Source organism: Heptranchias perlo, chromosome 15 (assembly GCF_035084215.1).
Source record: "Heptranchias perlo isolate sHepPer1 chromosome 15, sHepPer1.hap1, whole genome shotgun sequence".
NCBI lineage: Eukaryota > Metazoa > Chordata > Chondrichthyes > Hexanchiformes > Hexanchidae > Heptranchias > Heptranchias perlo.
In genome coordinates, this window is record NC_090339.1 from 50,593,291 (window position 1) to 50,613,601 (window position 20,311).

General features: G+C 43.5%; 1 protein-coding gene across 2 annotated transcripts in view; it reads right to left on the bottom strand.

Moving 5' to 3' along the window:
• Positions 1-20,311, bottom strand: part of col4a5 (collagen, type IV, alpha 5 (Alport syndrome)) — a 197,397-nt gene that overhangs the window by 36,673 nt on the left and 140,413 nt on the right. For both annotated transcript variants that reach the window (XM_067997220.1, XM_067997221.1), the window contains 7 exons: positions 18,708-18,875; positions 15,286-15,375; positions 12,110-12,250; positions 8,889-8,987; positions 8,429-8,518; positions 5,638-5,777; positions 2,150-2,276 (listed from right to left, as the gene is read on the bottom strand). In XM_067997220.1, coding sequence (XP_067853321.1) covers positions 2,150-2,276; positions 5,638-5,777; positions 8,429-8,518; positions 8,889-8,987; positions 12,110-12,250; positions 15,286-15,375; positions 18,708-18,875 — 855 coding nt within the window. The remainder of the gene's footprint in view (positions 1-2,149; positions 2,277-5,637; positions 5,778-8,428; positions 8,519-8,888; positions 8,988-12,109; positions 12,251-15,285; positions 15,376-18,707; positions 18,876-20,311) is intronic.

Here is a 20,311-nt window from a genome sequence, read left to right on the forward strand (position 1 = left end):
TAAAGAACTTAGAACATGAGGGGGAGGATCCAGTTGTCATGGTCCACGTAGGAACTAATGACATAGGTGGAACTAAGAATGGTGTTCTGCTGAGATAGTTTGAGGAGCTAGGGTCTAAATTAATAAGCAGAAAGATAATAATCTCTGGATTACTACCTGAGCCACACGTAAATTGGCATAGGGACAAACAGATCAGAGAGTTAAATGCATGGCTCAAAGAGTGGTGTGGGAGACAGGGTTTCGATTCATGGGGCACTGGCACCAGTACTGGGGAAAGAGGGAGCTGTTCTGTTGGGACAGGCTCCACTTAAACCGGACCAGCGTCCTGGCAAATCGAATAACTAAGGCTGCAGATAGGGCTTTAAACCACAAAGGGCAGGGGGAGGGGTCAGGTGAGGGGAAATTTAGAAATCTAATGAGAAAAGTCAAGGCAACAGAGCAGTGTAGCAGCTTGGGTAAAGATAAGCAGAGTGTGGCAGGAAGGGACAGAGAATTTACCAATAATACAGCATCAACAAGTAAGGTCAAAGCAGGAAAAAATGGTAAAATGTCAAAATTAAAGACTCTTTATCTGAATGTACGGAGCAATCGTAACAAGATAGATGAATTAGTTGCACAAATAGGGAGAGAGAAAATAGTGAACTGTACGCCAGTTAGCCTGACATCAGTCGTCGGGAAAATGCTGGAATCCATTATTAAGGAAGTGGCAACAGGGCACTTAGAACATCATAATATGATTAGGCAAAGTCAACGTGGTTTTATGAAAAGGAAATCGTGTTTGACAAATTTATTAGAGTTTTTTGAGGATGTAACTAGCAGGGTAGATAAAGGGGAACCAGTGGATGTAGTATATTTGGATTTTCAAAAGGCATCCGATAGGGCCACATGAAAGGTAATTATGCAAGATAAGGGCTCATGGGGTTGGGGGTAACATATTAGCATGGATACAGGATTGGTTAACAGAGAGTAGGGATAAACAGGGCATTTTTAGGTTGGCAGGCTGTAACTAGTGGGGTACTGCAAGGATCGGTGCTTGGGTCTCACCTATTTACAATCTATATTAATGACTTGGATGAAGGGACCGAGTGTTGTGTATCCAAGTTTGCTGACGATACAAAGCTAGGTGGGAAAGTAAGCTGTGAGGAGGACACAAAGAGTCTGCAAAGGGATATAGACAGGTTAAGTGATGGGCAAGATAGTGGCAGGTGGAGTATAATGTGGGGCAATGTGAGGTTATTCACTTTGGTAGGAAGAATAGAAAAACAGAATCTTTTTTAAATGGTGAGAAACTATTAAATGTTGGTGTCCAGAGCGACTTGGGTGTGCATACAAGAAACACAAAAATTTAGCATGCAGGTACAGCAAGCAATTAGGATAGCAAATGGCATGTTGGCCTTTATTGCAACGGGGTTGGAGTATAAAAGTAAGGAAGTCTTACTACAATTGTACAGGGCTTTGGTGAGACCTCACCTGGAGTACTGTGTACAGTTTTGGTCTCCTTATTTAAGGAATGATATACTTGCCTTAGAGGCAATGCAATGAAGATTTACTAGATTAATTCCTGGGATGAGAGCGCTGTCCTATGAGGAGAGATCGAGTAGAATGGGCCTATACTCTCTGGAGTTTAGAAGAATGAGAGGTGATCTCATTGAAACATATAAGATTCTGAGGGGGCTTGACAGGGTAGAGGCTGAGAGGTTGTTTCCCCTAGCTGTAGAGTCTAGAACTAGAGGGCATAGTCGCAGGATAAGGGATAGACCATTTTAGTCTGAGATGAGGAGGAATTTCTTCACTCAGAGGGCTGTGAATCTTTGGAATTCTCTACCTCAGAGGGCTGTGGATGCTGAGTCGTTGAGTATATTCAAGACTGAGATAGATAGATTTTTAGATTCTAGGGGAATCAAGGGATATGGGGATCGGGCGGGAAAGTGGAGTTGAGGTAGAAGATCAGCCATGATCCGATTGAATGGCAGAGCAGGCTCGAGGGGATGTATGGCCGAATCCTGCTCCTATTTCTTATGTTCTTATCTACAAACCACATGCCCAGTTGACAATATTTTAGTTGAATTGTAATCAGATTAAATGTTCTAATTTTTAAATATAAAATGTCAAATTCCTATAGAAACCATTTTTTTTGACAAGGACTTACCTGGGAATCCTGAACGACCAGGATCACCTTTACTACCAGGTGCACCAGGTAAACCACGAAGACCAGGGCCACCTGGAGAACCCTTGCTTCCAGGGACACCTGAGAAACCAGGAGATCCTGGGTCGCCCTGGATTAAAAGAGAATGAGAGTGTGAGAAAATAGAGTGAGAAGATAAAAGCCATCAGTTAATATCTGTATTCAAGAATACCAGGCTTCAGCTGAATACGTCCAACTTTAAAGCAGGTATGTTGGACTAGGATTTTAAGTGAAGCACAACAAAGACTGTGACATTATCAATTTGAACTGTGAATAACATCCAGCAGTATAGCTAAATCATATAGCTTTCCCTTCCAAACATAGGTTGTGTCTGGAAAGAGTACTTTGAATTAGGGGGATGTGCTGTTGGTTCCAAGACTATTGCTGGTTGTGATAATGGTGCGACCGTTTGGAGATTACTAATGAAGTGTACCACACAAGTGTTTCATCACAAAATTAATGAGACGAACTGCAATTTTTTCCTGACATACTGCTGCGGCGACATTTCTTCACCCACCCACTTTCATCACATAAATTCAATAATTCACAAAAAAATCATGGACTTACCCATAAACTCTCTCTTCCCAATTTCCAATCACTCCGATTTGCCCCCCTCATGCCTTAATGCCACTCTGGTCTGCTTGCAGGCAACACCAAACCCGCCTACACCCTGGACTCTGGAGTCCAGCCCAACTCAGTCCTAAGGCCTTGCACGAAGGCGGCCTATCCAGCACACCAATGGCAGGTGTGAATTCCTCTCCGTGTCCAGAGTCAGCTCATGCTGCTCTGCACGCTCCTGCTTACTCCATCCTGTGAACTCCCTCCCTTCCTCCCTCCCTCCCATAGCTCTGGTTTCTAGAAGAGTAACAAAAAGAGAGAGAGACTGTGACAGATATGAGACACGAGAGTAACAGAGATAGAAACACAGAGAACATCAAGGATAGGAAAGTAACAGATATATAGTAAACAGCAGCTTAAGACAGAAACACTAGAAAAGGAAGCACAACAGAGATAAAGGAAGAGATTTACAAACAGAAAAACAACGGGCCTGAAATTCTGGGCGGCCTGCACCACCAGAAGAAGCGTGGCTGAGTGGAATACCCAGATCTCCATGACGCTCACCGTAGACCTGTCCCAGAACGTGGGGACAGGGTTTTAATGAGATGGTTTGCTGGCACTGTTAAGGGTACATCAGTGACAGAGGCCCAGAAAGTTGGAGCGATGGTGTGTCGCTCCGACACAGCGCAGGAGGCCCAGAATTTCCCGGCCTCCGCTGAACCGGGCGGAATCCCGGCAGAACTGGGTCCCACTCCATTTTCTGGTCCCTCTCTGGCACTTACGCTGGTGCTGCGCCTGTGCCCCGATCAGAATTTCAGCCCAGAAAATCTGAGAGTAGAGCAGTGAGGAAAACAGACGAAGAAAAGGGTAATCCATACATAGGGGGGACTGGGCAGCAGCTCTTCCAGGGGCCCACAATCCTCATGAAACAGCACTGCGCTACAGCTGCCTCCAAGATGGACAAACTGTGGCAGTAGTAATTTCTCCCCGACTCCCAAATATTTAACCTCCAAAAACCTTAAAGAACTCCACCAGCAGAACCAATTAAAATTCATCCTCATAGGCCCAGTGCCAGCTCCTGGGTTCTCCCAGTCTCCACACCTGCTCTGATGAACAAAAGAAGCATCGAAAGGCAACTGTAAGACCTCGATAACAAAGTGGCGACAAAAGCTCAGTACAAGTAACACATACTGGACACAATGCTCTGCACCCTAACTTATCTAGAAGCAACTTTACTGAGAACTACTATTATGATAATAAAGTATAGTGGCAATACTGGGATTTTTATGAAATTAAGATCATGGGCTCAAAATTCCATGGACTGCAATTCTGGCACTTATGATTGGGTTGTACCCACTGGTGCTTTTTAACACCGACCGCTCTAGAGTATGCGGGTTCAGGGGGAGGATACCTAATTAGCATGGGTCCAGAACATGCCTATGCCACTATGAGGGCATCTCGGGTGCCCAATTACCTCAAGCTGCCCTGAAATCTAGCCTCTGGCTGCTAGGTGGGGGGGAGGAGGGGGTAGAAAGGGAGTCGAGGTCCCTCTACAATCACTGAAAACTAGCCCTAAGTATCCCTCATTGTAGGGGGTGGAACCCAGGATAAAAAAATGACCTTGTAGAAGTCTTTGTAGGATCTAGGCCACTTCCCTTGTGATTCCATGTTTGTCCTTCACGAAGCTGATATGATTCTTCTCAATTGGCATATTAGACTCCAAAGTTAGGCCAGGTTCATCTGAGATTGGGTGTGGGAACTTCCAGTATAGCCTTTGCTGCCCTTACGTTGATGGCCTTGTAGACTTTTCCTCTACAAAGCCATCCCCATGGCCAAGGCCCAGCATATCCAGGCCTTGGTGGATATGTGGCCAGAATTACAACAGGAGTCTGCCAGAATGGTTAAAGGAATTTTGACCCCTATATTTCCATTTGGATGTGTAATTATAATGAATGACACCGTATATGTGCACAAACACATATCTCAGACAAAAAGAAAAGGATTTCTTTTCAGCAACATTTTTGACCCAAACAGTGATGACTACCTTGAGACAAAAGATGTGAGCTGAAAACATTTATTACACCTTCCTAATCAGTCCTATTGCTAGTGAAAACTGATTGAATTCCCTCACTTTCCCTCCATAGCTTGCTGATTTCAGACCTGCTGCCATTCTTTGAACCTTTATTCAAATACTTGTCTTCTTTAGGTATCAGTGAACAAAACTGGACTATGCTCTACTTTTGATCTCACTCACGTTTTCTTCTCTTAGTCTCCTGAAGGTAGTAATTCATGTTGTGCTACAGTTCCATGGACATTGTCTACACTCTGACATCTTGACTAAGTGGGCATTCTTCAAATGTGAATCTGGACAGTAAGTGTTAGCGTGCGATTCACCATGAATGGCAATGAGAGCCAAGCCTGATGTTATTGTTGTCTAACATCTGCACACGTTGAATTTCCAGCAGGATTCAATGGATAGTGATCTCACTAAACCAGGGGTGCAGAGGCCAATTTTATTGCCCTACCACCGCCCCAGCTGAAATCAGTGAACTAAGCAAAGACTGAAGATCGAACCTGGGTTCTCCTTATCCTATATGGTTCAGTAACACAGCAGGTGATGCATTTGCATCCACTAAACCATCAGAGGCTTCACCAATGTGTTATAGATTCACTATAGTTACACACAGTAACATTCTGTTTACCTTGGCACTTGCTACCCGATACCTGAAATGACTCAACTAGCTTACTAAATCCTTTTTTCCAAAAACTTGGGCATGTTGCTATTTGTCCAAACCCAAGATAAAACCCATTAATTTGTTTTATTTACAAACATGAGAAAACCCAGACTTTTCACAATGAATTTTGGTTTCTCCCTTCAGAGGAGAAAGACTTACCTTTGGCCCAGGAGGGCCTGGAAATCCAACTGCTGGCGTAGCTCTGTCACCTTTCTCACCCTGCAAACCTGGACGACCAGGGGAACCTGGTTGACCTGGACGACCAGGTATTCCTGAAGAACCTTTAGCACCTGGTGGGCCTACCGGATGTAAAATAGAACTACCATTACATTATCCGTCACGACTGCAAAAGATATATTTTATAAAATACATATTTATTTATTTATTAACAATGGGTGGATTGAATAGCAGAGCGCAAGCTTTCAAAGCACTAGGGAATGAGTGACATCTCATTTCTGGCATCCAATGTCACCATCAAGAACTCCTAGGTCAAGTATGGTAAAAGCCTGATGCAGAATCAAATCAACCACCCTCCTCTTGACCATCCCAACATCAGAATGGTAATGTATCCAACACATTCAGATCAGGAGTGTCCCAGATTCCATCCCCAGTCTGTGCCCAGTTAGCAGATGTTAGCAGATTTAGGGAAGAGAAAACCATCGGGATTCCCACTCCTGATCATTATACAATGACCCCTACTAGAATTGCACATGTAGGATTAGCATCAGGATCAGCTATGATGTCCCCCACAGTCAGGTAGCCTGTTGGCACTAAGCGTCAAGTCTCATACATGAATAATAGCCACTTACGTGAAGTAACAGAGGAAAACTGCTGCCTTTCTTCAAAGCTGGTTCTGGAATCCTGCAGAATCCTCTGCAGGATTCCAGAACCAGCTTTGAAGGGAGAAGCTGACAAGGAGCTATTTATCTTCCCCCTTTCCCCCCAAGACGATCTTCAGGCCTTAGGGTCGCTGGTTGTTCCCCATGCCAGTGGCCAGGAGTACAGCTGCAAGTCTGTAGCTGCACTCTTTTTTCCCACTCTGCTTTCCAGTGTACAGTGAGGGAGTCAACATGCCAAAAACTGAACTCATCCTCTACTCCTCCAATGAGGCAATTCCATTTTCCTCACTAGCCTCTGAGCTAAATTGCTCATTTAGCACTCATGTCCATTAGTTACTGGATAGGGATAGGTCAAACGCATTTTATGAATGACTCATACAGATGAAAAATTGAGGAGACTTTCATTCCATCAGCCTGAAACTAGAGGTGAAAGAACTATATTCTTCTCACTTAACAGATCACTTCATTCCCGGGCATTGTATATATTACAAAAAAAAAATTTTTTAAAAAAAGTACAGGGCCACAGATTTTGGGGATGCCATGAAATGAATATTTTTCACACAATTACTTTTTCCTTACCCTCTCTCAAGAGGAAATTTATAGTGCCAGTTTTCCAATACTTTGCCTCGGGAAATGCCCATTCCCCAGGCACACAGGTCAGGAAAAAAGGTGACTACTCAGGAAAACGGGTCTTCACCTCTTACGTTGCTCCAGAATTTCTAGGATATCCATTGGGATGTAAAGCTAGGCCTGAACCTGCAGTAGGCATAGACCCGACAATCCCATGGAAGTGAGAATGCAGGGGAACTTCTGCCTCTTATTTTCTCTTATCCAGTTGCTTGGGCACCCAGAGAAACTGGGCATTAGTGTTTGTGCCAATGCCTCTGCATGATTCCAGAACCAGCTTAGAAGAAAGAAGCTGACAAGGAGCTATTTATCTTCCCCCTTTCCCCCCAAGACGATCTTCAGGCCTTGGGGTCGCTGGTTGTTCCCCATGCCAGTGGCCAGGAGTACAGCTGCTAGTCTGTAGCTGCACTTTTTTTTCCCACTCTGCTTTCCGGTGTACAGCCCAACCAGGGCCATGTTCATAACCCAGGACAGGAAATCCCAGTGCTCCTGGATCAGGAAAATTGGCCCTTTACAAATCAAAATTATAGAATGTGTGTTGTGCCTATAGGATTTCAGTCTCATCTGTGATTTCAGGTCTTAAAAGTCAATGGGGGAGAATTTTAACCCCCCACAATGGGCAGGACAATGGAGGGGGGGGGGGAACGTTAACATTTCAAAAATCTGAAACTCAACCCCAACCCGCCTTGAATGCACCCACTTCCGGTTTTAACGTTCGGGGGTGGGCAACTAATCTGCTCGAGAGATGGGTCAGTTATTTAAATATGCTAATGAGGCAGCAACCCTCAAATTTTAACAGACTTTTACATTTAACGGTTGCAGGTTGGGTTTCCCAGGGCTCGGGAAACTTGCAGCTGAAGGGAGGCGAGAACGGCCGGATCCAGCAGGTAAGTGCCTTTCCAGCACTGCTTGCGGGCCAGGAGGAGCAAGAGTGCTTCCCCCCCGGCCCCTCAAGCTAACCTGCCGCAGTCGGCCTCCCTCCCCGCGATCTCCAGACAACCTCCCCCCCACCCCGTGATCTCTTCAATAACCGCACCCCCCGACAATCTCCACCCAACCCACGATCTCTTTAACGCCCTCCCCCACCCACTCACGACCACTTCCTCCCTCCATCCCTCCTTTCCGCTCCCCGGCTGTGGACTTCCTGCCCACCAGCCAGCCCACTCAAGCTGGCCAGGAAACGGAGAAAAAAATTCAAATGAGGTCCTGCCAATAAATTCGGCAGGACCTCCGCGTTACTTGCATTTCCGAGTTTCCCAGCTGCTATAACCACCCCCCCCCCGCCCACCCCGGCAAATATCGGGGCCAATACCTCCAAACTACTTCTAGTTGTTGGCCACCATCGAACAGAAGGGCTTTTTATACAAAACTCAACAATGAATCAGAAACCTAACATTGATCAAATTGGAGCTCTGTTAAGTGTTTCGTTGGGGATTTGGTAAAGATACACCTTTAATTTAAAACAAAATCAGTTCCAAACGTACCTGGCAGACCCATTTCACCAATTGATCCTTTTGATCCTGGTGCCCCTGGAGATCCTGGCTGTCCTGGGAACCCTGAGTCTCCTTTGGCGCCTACAAAAATAATATTTTAAATTTAATCATGATTAATGTTACACTTGTTCTGAAAGAGAACACCAACTGTGAAAACTTTCCCCCTTAAATCAACGAGGTGTGGAGAAATCTCATATTTGTGATAACTGTAAATATTTAATGATATAGCATTACGATGTCAATAACACAGAATATAATGAATATGAAAAATCCCTCCCAAAAAGACCTGTGACTTGTTAACACGTAACAGAATACTGCAACAGGCAAATTAAATATCTTCACCAGTTGATAGACTTGACTAGACTTGCAGCACCCCCAATATTCTTCCTTGTGTATTTCTTCCCACCACCATCCTGATGTCCTCTAAAGCACAATGGTTCTTTGCTCTTACCTGGGCCTCCTGGCAACCCTGGTAAACCATCTTGTCCTGGCGATCCTGGGTTACCGAGTAAACCTGAGAAACCCTTTGCACCTGGAAGTCCCGGTGAACCTTAGAAATAGAAACAAAAATATAAGTTTCATACGTGAATCTTTATAAATCATTAACTGATCAGTCAAGTCACTGTTTATCAGAGCTAGTCCTGTGCTTAGATAGAGGTATGTATAGCTGTATATTAAAATTCTACTCTATGCACACACTCTGTTGTGTCAAGGGTTACAATCCCAACCAAGGTCTTACTCAAGGACCATTTTCAAGAACAGTCGAACACAGTTTGATGAATAGTCCATTATTCACTATACAGCAAGTTACTAATTTCAATCATGTCCCTCTAAATGGAGCCGGGTACTACTGCGCAGGAAGAGAAAGAACGAAACCTATGGGATCAATAGTTCAATTAAATGGTTCCTTTTTAATGGGGACTTTTCATTTTCTCTATGGATGCTGGGATAGTCCCGCCTTGTAGTAACATTCCCTTGCTTTCCCTTTGCTGGAGAACAAGAAATGAAGACAGTGCGCCCTAAATGCCAGGTCTGCCAACATCCCACAGCTGGGCAAACTGTAAATGGAGCCCTGGAGGCCCATGAAGCAGCAAGTCTGCTGAGGGTCATGGAGGAAGTGGAGGCTAATCATCCCAGCAGTCCCATGGCTACAATGTGTTAGACCATGAAATTCTAGGACACAGGTTCAAATCCCAAACTCTCCATGTGTTAAGTTAACCCAGGCCTTTACAACCACACCTGCCTCGAGTAGTATTGACAAGCCTGGAGGCAGCATATTTCTTGACATCAAAACGATGCTTGATGCAGGGAGACTTGGGTTGGGGGTGGGGGGATGACAGGGAGGTAAGTAAATTTTTCTAAAAACTTGGGAGACAGGCACTTCCCATAGGGATTGAAGAAAATTTAAAAAATCAAACACGTCAATCACCCGTGCATATTTATTGGTAACTAGTTAGAAAGTCATATTGCCAAAAACATTGGAGTAGGTTGGGTCCCTGCTGGAGTGTGGTGCATGACCTAACGAAGGGAAAAGAAGGAAATATTAGAATCCAAGGGGAGGAGGAAGGATGGATATGTACATAGTAAACAATATTAAAAACAAATATAGACAGAAATCGCCTAAACTCCACTGGGAGAAGTCTAGGCTAATAATCAATCCTGCTTCTATTAGCCAGTAAGTGATATGATTCCTGAGAATTTAAGGACAATGGCATTCTTCTTTTCTCCAATTCCAACTAACCAAGTAGACATTATTCTTCCATAATTCCACGAATCTAGTGTTACCAAAACTTGCAATTCTTAAAAGGAGTCCAAACGAGATCTTAAGGTGGTGCCGGAGTGGAGATAAAGGAGTCATCTACCTCTCGACTCCCACTCGGACACATCAGGATCTCATTTTGAGAATTGCAAGTGTTGACAACCCTGTAAATCTAAACCAAATTCAGTACCGAACCAAAAGTGACAACATTGAGCACCAAGTAGATCAACAGTCCTCAACCATTGAAAATGCTTGATGTCTAGACATTTAAAATTAGTTTTTGCTCATTTCCACTGATAAATTTCCAGATTTTTTTTGGGATGGTGGATGAACAAGAACTAATTTCTACCAGATTCTGAGTTGCAAAAAGATGGTTTCTCCCCGGTCTCAGTGGATGCCAGGAAATGTGGGTGTTGTGTTAATGGCATAATCACCTCATGTTGCATGGTGACATACGTACACAACGTGTGCAATGATGTCACTAACAAAACACTTATGTATTCTGGGACATGGCTTTCTGTTCTAAATTCTGGAAGGGAGGTAACTTGAGGCAAGTTCTTCAAGTACTTAGAAGAATTTTAAGGGAGAGTTTAAGTGCTGTCTCATGTCTACTACTTAACCAGTGGCCTCAAAAGGGTAGAAGATGGTATTCAGAGGCACTGTGACAAACTTTAATAAGCTCATACACTTTATATTCTGATTACTGGTGACCCAAGCAACAGCCTCAAGTAACCACTGATCAACGTCCAAGTGACTCGATGATGCAAAGTGAGAGCATTTATCGTTTGTAATGGAAATGACCAAGAAAGGAATGAAAATGCGTATCAAGAAGTATGTCCATTAAGAGCTTTTATTCTGTCGAATAATGATGGGTGCTGAAGCAAAATTTACATAACGAAGTATATATGAATAACCTTAATAATGACTACATTATAAAAATAAACACACTGCATATAATAATTGCAATATACCATTCATTGCACATTTAATTTTAGCATTGACTTTCATATTTGTTCAATTTTAAAAATATTTGTGCTTCATGATACAGTGAGGGCCATGTGTTCCTTCAAACATAAACTTTAGTAGTGAACACTTCGCAGTGCACAGTCCAATCACAAATACCATAAATGTATTTTACTGCTGAAATAGCTTGACAATATTACGTGATCATGGAGATTTATATTACATTGGCCACACTTATACTCCGTTTGTACTGCATTGTAGTGATGTTCAAAATAAAAACTGATTTTTACTGTTTTTGATGGTTAAAAATAACTGAAAATCATCTGCTTTTAAATTGGCAATTAAAGCTGACTTTATAGATACTTATCTATGCCTTTGTGCTTCTTGATCTCTCTTCTGCCAAGTCACCAGCGTTAGTTGCTAAGCACTCAACAGCACCAACTCTACAGCACCCAAATGGAATGTTCTTCTGCAAGCACGCAACTAAGGATGCTATTATACACGATGTTTATGTGTGTGTACTGGAGCCTCTGGTACCACTCACATGGTCAGAAGTCTGGAGCATTAACTGCATTACAGATTTCAGACTTCTAATATATACCTGCGTGGATGCAGAGAAAATATGTTGGCATGACACCTCCAAATCATCATACTTGGAGGACAGAGAAGGTGGTATCTGGAGTCAGACCTGGCATTCACATACATTGTTTGTATCCTGATATCATGTCAGGATAACATTTATCCACAACCCAAGGGGCTGGGTTGGTATTCTTAATAAAACACAAAGACAGTCAAGGGAGCTTTCATTGCTCCTCAGTTTCCATCTGTTGCATTCTTACTTCTTCCTGCCCTCTGCAACTGTCCTCAAGTCATTATAAATCACACATGCCAGTAAAATAGAGAAATGTGGTACATCCATATAGCCTCTCCACAAGAACGATCAAGCATACCTGGGAATCCTGGCTCTCCTTTCCGTCCAATAACTCTCGGGTCAATCGTTGCTGGAGGACCTGGCAGGCCAGGATCACCTTTTGCACCTCTAAATCCAGAAGCACCTGGGTTTCCTGGACTACCTGGGAAGCCTTCATTACCTGGAACAGGTGGAAACAGATCTTTTAAACGCCGGAAAAAATGAAATTACTAACAAATAGTAAAACTCATCTTTGTCAACCAGCTACTGTTAATTTAAAAACGTAGGTCTATTACAATAATTAACAATGTGTATTAAGCAATAGTAAGACGAGAAGTAAATATTTTGTGAAAGATTAAAGTAGTAATGGAAAATTATGCAGTCTGTCTATGCTCAATTCGCTCCAGCACTGCAGGGATCAATCTGTCATGGCTATCTGATTCTACCTCCACAGTTTGAAGTGGATTTTTCTCCCTGCTGGGTTCATTTGTTCAATTTCCTGGGGGTTGAGACTATATATTTATATAGACAGTCATTTTTGTCTGCACAGTGATGCAAAACAATCACAATTCCTCCACTGGGAGTTTGAGTCGCAGGCCCTATGCCGGGCCTCTTTTGAATGTCGCCGGTCAGCTGCTCAGCAGTTTCTGGTGGACGGCAACAGTTGGCTGGTGGACGGCAACAGCTGGCTGGTGGACGGCAACAGCTGGCTGGTGGACGGCGGGCGGGGTGGGGGGGCAAACAAAGTCAGTTTCAGGAGAAGGTTGCCGGCAGCAAGTTAAGTCCTGGAAAGGGAGGGGGGGGGGGGCGGGGAGAAGGGGGTATATTGCAAGGGTCCCATGGCTGGACAACCTGGGGCAGCAGAAGCCCAGACTTTACTTGTGGGCCCTGGAGGAGTTTTTATTTTAAACTAACCTTCAGTGTCCTCGCTGGTAGCTGTTCCGAGCATCCCCACTAAGGAACGGGTTAAAATGCCATATCGGGGTCCCATGTACTTCATGGGACCCCGATATGCCATTATTAATGAGGTCCGTGCCAAAATGTCTGGCGTTAAAATTGCAGATCGGCGGGCACAGAGCGGAAAATGGAACAGCTCCATTTTAAATGCTCCCGCACTCCTGTCGATTGGGAAGTTACAACTCCGTGTTATGTTTTCTTATTTTGTATTGATGCTGCCTCTCCCCTCTCAATGTAGGAGCAGAAGTGTTCCTTTGTCCCCGCAGGGAAATCATTGGCTTTCCCTGCCACGGCCCCAGTTAAAATCGGGCTCTCCAATTCTCCAATGAAATAAGCCCTGGTTTCTTGAGCCTGACCTGATAACTAACAACAACAACTTGCATTTATATAGTGCCATACCGAGTCACATTTTTAAAAAATTCATTCATGGGATGTGGGTGCCACTGGCGAGGCCAGCATTTATTGCCCATCCCTAATTGCCCTCGAGAAGGTGGTGGTGAGCCGCCTTCTTGCACCGCTGCAGTCCATGTGGTGAAGGTGCTCCCACGGTGCTGTTAAACAGGGAGTTCGAGGATTTTGACCCAGCGAGGATGAAGAAACCGCGATATATTTCCACATCAGGATAGTATGTGACTTGCGGGGGAATGTGCAGATGGTGGTGTTCCCATGCGCCCGCTGCCCTTGTCCTCCTAGGTGGTAGAGATCATGGGTTTAGTTTTAGGAAATGAGACTGGGCAGGTGGAAGGAGTATCAGTGGAAGAGCATTTTGGTGGTAGTGATCATAATTCAGTTAGTTTTAACATAGTTATGGAAAAGGACAAAGATAGAACAGAAGTTAAAGTTCTCAATTGGGAAAAGGCCAATTTTACTAGGTTAAGAAGTGATTTAGCAAAAGTGGACTGCAAACAGCTACTTGAAGGTAAATCAGTGTCGGAGCAGTGCATTCAAGGGGAAGATTCAAGGGGTTCAGAGTAAACATGTTCCCACAAAGAAAAAGGGTGGGGCTGCCAAATCTAGAGCCCCCTGATGTCAAGGAGCATACAGTGTGAGATAAGGCAAAAAAGGAAAGCTTATGTCAGATACCGAGAACTCAATACTACAGAAAGCCTAGAGGAGTATAGAAAGTGCAGGGGTGAAATTAAAAAGGAAATTAGGAAAGCAAAGAGGGGGCATGAAAAAATATTGGCAAGTAAAATCAAGGAAAACACGAAGATGTTTTATAAATACATTAAGAGCAAGAGGATAACTAAGGAAACGGTCGGGCCTTTTAGAGACCAAAAAGGTAATCTATGTGTGAAGGCGGAAGATGTTGGTATGGTTCTTAATGAATACTTTGCATCAGTCTTCATGAGAGGGACGATGCAGACATTGCAGTTAAGGAGGAGAAGTGTGAAATATTGGAGGGGATAAACTTAGTGAGAGAGGAAGTATTAAGGGGATTAGCATCTTTGAAAGTAGATAAATCACCAGGGCTGTATGAAATGTATCCCAGGCTGTTAAAAGAAGCAAGGGCGGAAATAGCGGAGGCTCTGACCATCATTTTCTAATCCTCACTGGATACGAGCATGGTGCCGGAGGATTGGAGGACTGCTGACGTTGTACCATTGTTTAAAAAGGGAGCGAGGGATAGACAGAGGAGTAATTACAGGCCAGTCAGTCTAACCTCGGTGGTGGGCAAATTATTGGAATCAATTCTGAGGGACAGGATAAACCATCACTTAGAAAGGCACGGAGTAATCAAGGACAGTCAGCATGGATTTGTTAAGGGAAGGTCGTGTCTGACTAATTTGATTGAATTTTTTGAGGTGGTAACAAGGAGGGTCGACGAGCGTAGCGCATTTGATGTAGTCTACCAAAACTGGGCACAGTATTCTCGATGAGACTGAACCAAGATCTTGTACAGGGTGGGACTAATATTTAGTTTTGTATTTGACTGTCCTAGTTATATATCCTCATACTCTATTCACTTTCACCACAGCCTTCTGACAGTGGTCATGAACCATCAGTGTTTCTTGAATCATGACCCCAAGGTCCCTCTTCTGTTCCAAAGCCATAAGAGGGTAACCGTGCATGGTATATACGTACCTTGAAGTATCATAATCCAAATGCATTACACTGCATTTATCCTGCAGGGAGCTGAATCAATCATCCAATTTCCCAGCTCCTTTAATTGGGGGGCGGGGGGGATGATTGGGAGGGGAAAAACCCAAATGAACAAAATGCAGTGACAAACTCCAGCACCAATTTACCAATGCTTACCTTTTGCACCTTGAAAGCCAGGGACACCTGGAGGACCAGAAGAACCCGGAGGACCTGGAGTTCCCATCACACCCATATCGCCCTTAGGACCTGTGGATAAGGAACAGAAAGGGAATTAAGCATTAGTCACGGTAATGAAGCTGCCAAACATTGCACAACTGTTTGCTAATCTGTCAAGCTGAACCGCTGGTTTATAAAGAACCTCGGCTCATTTGTTCCTTTATTCTTGCCTAGATTCACCCTTTTTTTTTTAACGTACTTTCTCCTTAGGCTGACAGTCGCATAAGACAATGTTTCTATCAGTATTTAATGAACAAGAATTTTGTACATAACTTGATAATATTTCAGAAAGGTTTGTCAAGAGTAAAAAAAAAACATTCAGGTTGTTTTAACTCAGTCTGTGCTATCATAGTGCCCCTGAGAGTGGGCATTATTACACAGTGCCTGTGCCTCAAGCATTTCTGCTATACACAACTTCTACAGGCACCGAAACTTTAAAAGAGCAGAAAGTAACCTTTACGTTATTATTTCACAGGTTCCTTACATGCAGACTTCCTCCCAAGTAAGTCTTATGTTTATTTCTGGTAAGTTTACTTAGTAGCTAATAAATAAATCGAGGCATGGCAGGGCACCCCAGTCCTGTCGAATGCACATTCTGTGCCATGTGGGACGTTTCCTGTGTCCTGGACAATCACAGGTGCAGGAAGTATCGTCAGCTGGATGGGCTCGAGCTCCGGGTTTCGGGGTTTGAGCAGCAGCTGGCGTCACTGCAGTACATCCGGTCCGGATGGGATGCATCCTAGGATGCTGAGGGAAGTAAGCGTGGAAATTGCGGAGGAACTGGCCATAATCTTCCAAACATCCTTAGATATGGGGGTGGTGCCAGAGGACTGGAGAATTGCAAACTGGTTCAAAAAAGGGTGCAAGGATAAACTCGGCAACTACAGGCCAGTCAGTTTAACCTCGGTGGTGGGGAAACTTTTAGAAATGATAATCCGGGACAAAATTAATAGTCACTTGGACAAGTGTGGATTAATAAAGGAAAGCCAGCATGGATTTGTTAAAGGCAAATTGTGTGGCTGGATACGAAATTGGCTAAGTGACAGGAAACAGAGAGTAATGGCGAAAGGGTGTTTTTCGGACTGGAGGGAGGTGTTCCCCAGGGGTCGGTACTAAGACCACTGCTTTTTTTGATATATATTAATGACTTGGACTTGGCTGTTCAGAGCACAATTTCCAAATTTGCAGATGACATAAAACTTGGAAGTGTAGTGAACAGTGAGGAGGATAGTGATAGACTTCAAGAGGTCATAGACAGGCTGGTGGAATGGGCGGACACGTGGCGGATGAAATTTAACGCAGAGACGTGCGAAGTGATACATTTTGGTAGGAAGAACGAGGAGAGGCAATATAAACTAAAGGGTACAATTCTAAAAGGGTGCAGGAACAGAGAGATTTGGGGGTATATGTGCACAAATTGTTGAAGGTGTAGGGCAGGTTGAGAAAGCAGTTAAAAAAGCATACAGGATCCTGGGCTTTATAAACAGAGGCATAGAGTACAAAAGCAAGGAAGTTATGATGAACCTTTATAAAACTGGTTCAGCCACAACTGGAGTATTGTGTCCAATTCTGGCACTGCACTTTAGGAAGGATGTGAAGGCCTTATAGAGGGTGCAGAAGAGATTTACTAGAATGGTTCCAGGGATGAAGGACTTCAGTTATGTTGATAGACTGGAGAAGCTGGGGTTGTTCTCCTTACAGCAGAGAAGGTTGAGAGGAGATTTGATCGAGGTATTCAAAATCATGAAGGGTCTAGACAGGGTAGATAGAGAGAAACTGTTCCCATTGGCAGAAGGGTCAAGAACCGGAGGACATAGATTAAGGTGATTGGCAAAAGAACCAAAGGTGACATGAGGAAAAACCTTTTTTACACAGCAAGTGGTTGTGATCTGGAATGCACTGCCCAAGGGGATGGTGGAGGCAGATTCAATCATGGCTTTCAAAAGGGAATTGGATAAGTACTTGAAGGGAAAAAATTTACAGGGCTACGGGGAAAGGGCAGGGGAGTGGGACTAGCTGGATTGCTGTTGCGAAGAGCCGATACAGACTCGATGGGCCAAATGGTCTCTCTCCATACTGTAACCATTCTATGAAGTAATGAACTTCCAAATATTTGGGACTTGTGTGGGCCTGTGAGGTGTACTTTTACTGAACATGATTTAATCATCAGTAATTAGTTCCAGTCCGATTTACATGCTTTAGAAGTTGCTCCCACAGTTCCTCCTCTCTTATTCATCAACGGCGAATATGCTGAGAGATGTTTTACTTAACTGAATTTTGATCAGCAGTAACATCTTAACCTCTTTAGTCAAATGCCGGAATTACTTAATGCACAACATTAAGTCTGGTTAAATTGGATCACTGTATTACGTGGGAATTCATGGTAAGCTGGGTAGCCACAGACTAACATGATACTTGCTAGGAAGAGCCATCAATGTTGGTTGGGTACTCCTTCCTAACCCACTGGTGATTATCTCTTAATCCCCTCGTCCTGCCCTCCTCCTCAGTAACGACAAATACTTGCTCTGAACGCATTATATGTTGGTTAAAAAATTGTTATGTAGATCATAGTTTGGATTCAGAAACCCAATTCAAACTGATCAAATATGCATACGACACTAAATTATGAGTGGGGGGGCAGTGGTAGCTGAGTCTGCAGAAGCTGTTAAAAGACTTACAAATGGAGTTAGATAAAACCTATAAATGACAAAATGGCAGAAAAGTGGCCAATATTCAGATTTGCACAATGTTGGAGGAAAAGGGAAAGGTAAGGTTTTTTTTTGGATTGATTTAAGATTGGCCATTTAGCCTCCCTCCTCTGCATTTGTCTTATATTCTCATGATAGGGATGAACATTCAGGCCAGTAAACCCCTTGGAATTTGCAGGAACCCGAATCATAAAGTTAAAAGAAAAAAGACTGGGACATGAAATCCTCTCTACAGTACCAAGAAGTTAGAATGTAAACATTTTTAGAAATTAGAAACGGTCATTGGGCCTGTCCATTTTTCATAAATTAATTTATCTGTCTTCTTGCACATTGCTCAATCCCCTCTCTTGCTCGATGTGCGTCCTGCCAACCCCTCCCCCAAACCACCCATCACACCACCAGAGAAATGGATAATTCCTTTCTCTTAAAATGAGACTTGTGGAAGGCAAGAATTTACTCCACCCCCCTCTCCCACCTGAAGAAAAGGCTCAATGACCAATCCTTACCTGAAATATGAAGCAGCGGCCAGCAAAGGAACGATAAATCAAAAAGATGGTTTTAACGAAGGATATATTCTTCACATCATGCTGAAAAATAGCTGGGAATTTATTTTACACAGTCCAATAGATTCACAGGATTGCACTTGTGTCTTACCTCCTGGACCTGGTAATCCATCTCTTCCTGGTCGGCCTGGTGAGCCTGGGATACCATTTGGACCTGAACTGCCTGGGAATCCCGTGTTTCCTTTATCACCGGAGGGGCCAGGAATATCCAGCCCGGGAGGACCAGGGTCTCCCTTCTCACCAAGGGGGCCTGGTAATCCTAGTTTACATCAAAAACCAGATTAGGATCACTCTACATAATAGTACGATCATGGCACGACACTTTGAATTCAAAATTTCAATTAGCAAACAGGTTTTTGTTGAATATTTTATTTATTAACTGGTTCTACCTTGTGTTATTCTTTTATACACTAAACTCATTATTACCCCAGTTTGCCAATGTTCAGCCAGAGGAGTCTTAATTTAGTCACTAGGTTCTGGATATTGTGGGGCCAGTGTTGGTATTCTCTGCAATTGCTGGAGGACTGCAGTATGCTGTGTCCTTGCACCACATGTTTGGAAGAAAGTGGATCAAGACTGCAATCTGGAGTAATGCCCAGCAATAGATCCCGATAATCATTTTGTTAACACAACAGTTAGGGACACACTACAGTAAATTTACCTATTCCACACTCCCAGTTCTCAAAGGAAGCGCAGCTTGGAAATAGGCCTACGAGACTGCTGTGCCGATTCTCTGACCCGGGCTCCCTTCAAGTGCAGATCCCCTTTCGGAAGCATGGGATCAGTGAATTTACCAAGGCGTATCCATAAAATCATTTAACAACTTTAAGAAATATAAAATTTATTTTCCATATACATGTATATAAATATGCACATAAATAATTATAGAGTTCTTGGTGATCTTCCAGTCATGAGACTTACTTTCTCCTCTGGCTATTCAGTTTGATATTGAAAGACCCATCAAATGCCCAGATTTGTTTATAGCCACCTAACTAAGGTCCAGATATTATTAGAAACTGGGTTAAAAAAACAGAAATTCACATTAAACAAAGTGGCAGACTTCAATCTCAAGGTCGGCAGTGAAAATCTTACACATGCTCTCTGCATGGATTCGATCTCCAGTATTAACCCCCATTGGTCCTGAGCACACAATCTTGTTCCAATTATGCCTTGTTGATCAAGCAATACTGCCATGGAAAAGGCTCAGGCAACTCCTGTCCTCTAAGAGGGACTAGACAAGACCCCACGTAGTGTAACAGCGAGCTAGGAGCAGCAAACACCATCTAGATAGAGGCATTATTTCATTCTGGCTCCCTTGTTTAGAAGTTTTGTAAGAAAAAACAACTTGGATTTAGCTCTATAAACTGGTTATCCTTGAATATTTATGGGAAGAAAATTCAGCCTGCCCTATTTATTGATTTTTTAAAAATGCACAATATTCTACACTGCTAAAACCTTGGCATAAAGCAGGGCACTCCTCATCTGATATTCCCTTTGAGCACTGCAGGAACATTTTTCATGTTTATCATGGTGTAGCGCGTCAATGCTATCCAATGGAACTTTTCTCCCCATCTTTTTCAGCAAGTGCCAGTGTCAGGCACTTCTCGGTTAAATGTAGCACAGATTAGACACAGAGTAAAGCTCCCTCTACTCTGCTCCAATAATGTGCATTAGCCCCAGTCTTAAATAAGTACT